The sequence below is a fragment of the Nansenia antarctica genome (genome assembly GCF_963989245.1).
Source record: "Nansenia antarctica genome assembly, chromosome: 9".
NCBI lineage: Eukaryota > Metazoa > Chordata > Actinopteri > Argentiniformes > Microstomatidae > Nansenia > Nansenia antarctica.
Genome location: NC_137679.1, coordinates 7,972,354 through 7,977,353, shown reverse-complemented (window position 1 = coordinate 7,977,353; position 5,000 = coordinate 7,972,354). Strand labels below are relative to the sequence as shown.

Genomic DNA, 5,000 nt, shown 5'->3' with positions numbered 1-5,000 from the left:
GATCAGATGATTTTTTTTTTGCTATCCAGGATCAGATTGAGCTGGCTGATTTCCCCAATACGACTCAACATCAGCGAGATAGATCAGATCCTGGATAGCAAAAAACAATCATTAAACGTTTTGAACAACTGGGCCTTGGCCATAACAACTTGGCCCTTGTCAAAGTCACTCAGGTCTTTACTCCTGTCCATTTCTCCTGCATCCTACAGAACTGACTGTTCTTTTGCTGACTCATATGGATATATAATGTATATATATAATATAGAATGACAGGTGCCATTGTAACAAGATAATTCATGTTATTCACTTCACCTGTCAGTGGTCATCATGTTTCGGCTCGTCAGAGTGTATTGTAGCGTTGGCAACAGCAGTGAAGATATAGATGTATAATTGTAGATTATTTTTCTATGGCTGAGAATTCTTTAGCAAAAATAGTTTCTGTTTCAAAGCATATTCATGTTGAGAGCTTTTATTCATGGCTCTTTCTCTCTCCCTGGCTCCCTCTCCCCCTCTCTCTTCCCTCCCCCTCCCTCCCTCCCCTTCCTCCCTCTCCATCCCTCCCGCTCTCTCCCTCTCCCTTCCTCCCTCCCCCTCCATCCCCCTCCATCTCCTCCCTCCCCCTCCCTCCCCTTCCTCCCTCTCCATCCCTCCCCCTCTCTCCCTCTCCCTTCCTCTCTCCCCCTCCATCCCCCTCCATCTCCTCCCTCCCCCTCCATCCCTCCCTCCCCCCCTCCCTCCCCTTCCTCCCTCTCCATCCCTCCCCCTCTCTCCCTCTCCCTTCCTCCCTCCCCCTCCATCTCCTCCCTCCCCCTCCATCCATTCCTCCCCTTCCTCCCTCTCCATCCCTCCATCCCTCCATCCCTCCCTCCATCCCTCCATCCCTCCCTCTCCTCCCCCTCCCTTCCTCCCTCTCCTCCAACCCCCTCCCTCCATCTCCTCCCTCCCTCCCCTCCCTCCCTCTCCTCCCCCTCCCTTCCTCCCTCTCCTCCAACTCCCTCCCTCCATCTCCTCCATCTCCTCCCTCCCTCCCTCCCCTCCCTCCCTCCCTCCCTCCCTCTCCATCCCTCCCTCCCTCCCCTTTCTCCCCCCTCCAGGCGAGCGTCCGTTCGTCTGTCTGATCTGCCTGTCGGCGTTCACCACCAAGGCCAACTGCGAGCGCCACCTGAAGGTGCACACGGACACGCTGAACGGCGTGTGTCACGGCTGCGGCTTCCTGTCCACCACCAGGGACATCCTGTACAGCCACCTGGTCACCAGTCACATGGTCTGCCAGCCGGGGTCCCACAGCGAGGTGTACTCCCCCGGACCGGGCATGCCCAAGCTACTGGCTACGGGTACGTACTGTACGTACCCCCCCCCCCTCTCCACCCCACACACATCTATTTTAATGTCCAAGCTGTTGGCTACAGGTACATACACACCCCCCCTCTCCACCCCACACATACCTCCCTTAATGCCCAAGCTGTTGGCTACAGGTACATACAGGTGTGTGAGTGTGTGTGTAGGTGCTTTGTATTGTTATTTGTTATGCATTACTATTATGTTTGTATTGTCATATGTCAGGACCCCCTCGAAAATGAGAAGAATCTTCTCAAGGGGCTTACCTTAATAAACAATCTCAATCACATACCCCCTCTCTCCACTCCACCCCACAAACATCTCTTTTAATGTCCAAGCTGCCAAGTTCACAGCGAGACGTGGCGTCATTCCTTCCTGTCAGACTAGCTGCTGGTTGTCGTGGCGATAAGGGGATAGAAGCTTGAACATGTTTCATAACTGTCCATCTCAATGTGTGGGTGGACTGTCTGTAGGACATCAGAAATGTCATCAGGAAAATGTTCTTCTCTCCTCTCCTGTTCTGTTCTGTTCTGTTCTCTTCTCTCCTCTCCTCTCCTCTCCTCTCCTCTCCTCTCCTCTCCTCTCCTCTCCTCTCCTCTCCTCTCCTCTCCTCTCCTCTCCTCTCCTCTCCTCTCCTCTCCTCTCCTCTCCTCTCCTCTCCTCCCCTCCTCTCCTCTCCTCTCCTCTCCTCTCCTCCCCTCCTCTCCCCTCCCCTCCCCTCCCCTCCTCTCCTCTCCTCTCCTCTCCTCTCCTCTCCTCTCCTCTCCTCTCCTCTCCTCTCCTCTCCTCTCCTCTCCTCTCCTCTCCTCTCCTCTCCTCTCCTCTCCTCTCCTCCCCTCCTCTCCTCTCCTCTCCTCTCTTTCCTCTCCTCTCCTCTCCTCTCCTCTCCTCTCCTCACCTCTCCTCTCCTATCCTCTCCTCTCCTCTCCTCTCCTCTCCTCTCCTCTCCCCACCTCTCCCTCTAACTCTAACCCTGGCGTGTGTGTGTGCATGTGTCTACCGCAGGCCTCAGCCCAGGAGACTCCGGCGTGGTGTTGAAGTGTCAGGTGTGCGGCCACAACTCGGACTCGCCCGCCCAGCTCCAGCAGCACGTACGCACCCACCTGGAGGTCCGCGTGCCGGCCGAGAGGAGCCCCACCCCCCCGCCAGAGCACCCCGCCCTCCGCCGACCGGCCCCACCCCCCCCAGGACCGCGAGCCCCCCGCCTGCGTCCCCCGCCCAGACTCCTCCAGCCCCGGGGCCAACGGGGGCTCGGCCACCAGCCCCCCGGACCCCCACCATCACCACCACCACCACCACCTCCTCCAGCTCCACCACCTCCCCGCCGACATGACCATCAAAGAGGAGCCGCGCTCGGACTCGGAGAACGAACCGAAGGAGGAGCAGCGGGAGGAGGAGAAGGAAAGACGAGAGGAGGTGAGGGAGGAGGGTGAGGAGGACGAGGAGGAGGAGAGGGAGAAGAAGATAAAGATACACAGAGACGCGGCGGCAGGGTCCTCTCACGCCTCGCCTTCTCCCAGAAGCCCCTCCTCCGTGGCTGTGAAGGTCGAGCCGACCAGCCCCACGCCGGGCTCTAGCCCCGCCCACCTGGGAGGAGGGGGAGGAGCTTCCGGGACGGCACTTCCTGTGGGCGGAGTCTTCCTGCCCCAGTACATGTTCAGCCCCGAGGCGGCCATCCTGCCGCAGGCGTCGGAAATCCTGGCCAAGATGTCGGAGATGGTCCACAGCCGCCTGAAGCAGGGCCAAGCCCCGCCCCCCGGCAGCGCGGGCCCCGCCTCCTTCTACCCCCCGGGTCCCCCCGGGTCGTCCGCCGCCTCCCCCGGCGCCCCTCCCTCCCTCCACAAGGGCGCCACCTGCTTCGAGTGCGACATCACCTTCAACAACATCAACAACTTCTACGTGCACAAGAGGCTCTATTGCTCCAGCCGCCACCACCACCAGGGGGAGCCGGTGAGCACCACCGCCGCCGCCGCCAAGGACGGAGGAGGGGGGTCTCAGGCTACGGGTGGCGGAGGAGGTGGCGGGGGTCCGTCCTCCTCCTCCCCCCAGGGCGGAGGAGCGGCCTCCGGCAGCCGAGCGGCCTCCGCCTCCCCCTCCGCCTCCCCCCTCCCCGGCGGGGAGGTGAAGACGGAGACCCCCAGAGGGGCGAGGGAGGGGATGTCGTCGTCCTCCGAGGGCGAGGGGGGAGGAGGAGGCGGCGGTGGGGGAGGAGGAGGAGGGGGACGGGGGAGCGAAGAGAGCCAGAGCCCCGGGGCGGCGTCGGCAGCCGAGGACGCGTCGGAAGACGACCCGGCCCGGACGTTCTGCCAGGCGTGCAACATCCACTTCAGCCGCCACGAGAACTACACGGTCCACAAGCGCTTCTACTGCGCCTCCCGCCACGACCCCACCAACCACAGGGGGGGGTCTCACGGCGGCAAAGCCGGCTCCGGCTCCGCCTCCGGCTCCTCCTCCTCCTCCTCTGCGGGCGTCGCCCACTTCCTCCCGCAGCCGATCCGTACGCGGAAGAGGAAGAAGATGTACGAGATCCACATGGCCCGGAGCGAAGCCCTGGCGGCCGCCGCCGCCGCCGGCCACACCGCCGGCTCCTCCCCTTCCTCCCACCACCACCACGGATTGGCCGTGAAGCAGGAAGCGGGGAGAGTCCTGGAGCCGCCTCCTCCCGGCGCCGCCACCCTCCTGGGTCTTCTGCCCCGCCCCCTGTCGTCCCGGAGCTCCAGCCCCGAAGGGGACGGCCCCATCGACCTGAGCAAGAGACCCCGCCTACGAGAGCCCCCCCCCCGCGGGGCGTCCGGCTCCGGCCTCCCCGCCCTGCCCCTCTCCGACTACCACAAGTGCACGGCCTGCAGCATCAGCTTCAACAGCATCGAGAACTACCTGGCCCACAAGACGTACTACTGCCCCGCCACCACCCTGCAGCCCCACACCCTGGAGCAGCTCAGCCGCCTCAAGAGGCCGGCCTCCACCTCCCCCAAGACCCCCCAAAGGGCTCCTCCCCAGCAGGACCCCCCAGGCCGGACCTCCTCCACCTCCACCCGGAGACGACCAAGGCGGCATCTTCCGCCTCCTCCTCCTCCTCCTCCAACCCCAGCGAGAGGGCCCTCTCCCAGGGGACGCCCCCGAGCCCTCACCCCTCCTCCTCCGCCTTGCCGGGCGGCGGCTCTGGTTCCGACGCTGCGTCCCCCCCCCACCACCAGCCGTCCCCCTCCACCCCCGGGGGAGGTAAAGGCCCTGGTCCGACTCCGGGGTCCCCGCCGGTGGTGTGCCCCTACTGCCCCCCCAACAGGGCCGTCACGTGCGACCTGGTGGAGCACTTTCGGAGCATGCACGGCCTGGTCCTCACCTTGCAGCAGCACCCGGAGGCCCAGCTCCACCCCCAGGCCCACCAGGACCAGAGCCAGAGCTCCGCGGCGAGCCCCAGCCCCAGCCTCAGTCCCCGGGACGGGACCCCCGCCTCCACGCCGCCCAAGCGCGCCCGGAGAGACAGCGTCAACGGGCGAGTGAGGAGGGACACGGCCTCCCCCTCCTCCCCCCTGGCGAACGGTAGCCCCCTGGGCGGGGCTCCCTCCGAGGAGGGGGGGGGCAGCTCCCCCGCCACGGCCCCCCCCGTCCGCGTCCCCCCCCCCACCGAGGTCCCGCGCCAACACGATCGTGTCCGCCCC

The 5,000-nt window shown here is 64.2% G+C and overlaps 1 protein-coding gene across 1 annotated transcript in view; it reads left to right on the top strand.

The window, feature by feature from the left end:
* The window catches only part of zfpm1 (zinc finger protein, FOG family member 1), a gene marked incomplete at both ends in the record, with an annotated part of 35,953 nt that overhangs the window by 5,006 nt on the left and 25,947 nt on the right, over positions 1-5,000 (top strand). The window contains 5 exons of the mRNA XM_080539179.1: positions 1,095-1,334; positions 2,344-2,592; positions 2,831-3,514; positions 3,605-4,388; positions 4,430-5,000. The exon at positions 4,430-5,000 is cut by the window's right edge and continues 3 nt beyond it. Of these exons, the coding sequence (XP_080395305.1) occupies positions 1,095-1,334; positions 2,344-2,592; positions 2,831-3,514; positions 3,605-4,388; positions 4,430-5,000 (2,528 nt within the window). The remainder of the gene's footprint in view (positions 1-1,094; positions 1,335-2,343; positions 2,593-2,830; positions 3,515-3,604; positions 4,389-4,429) is intronic.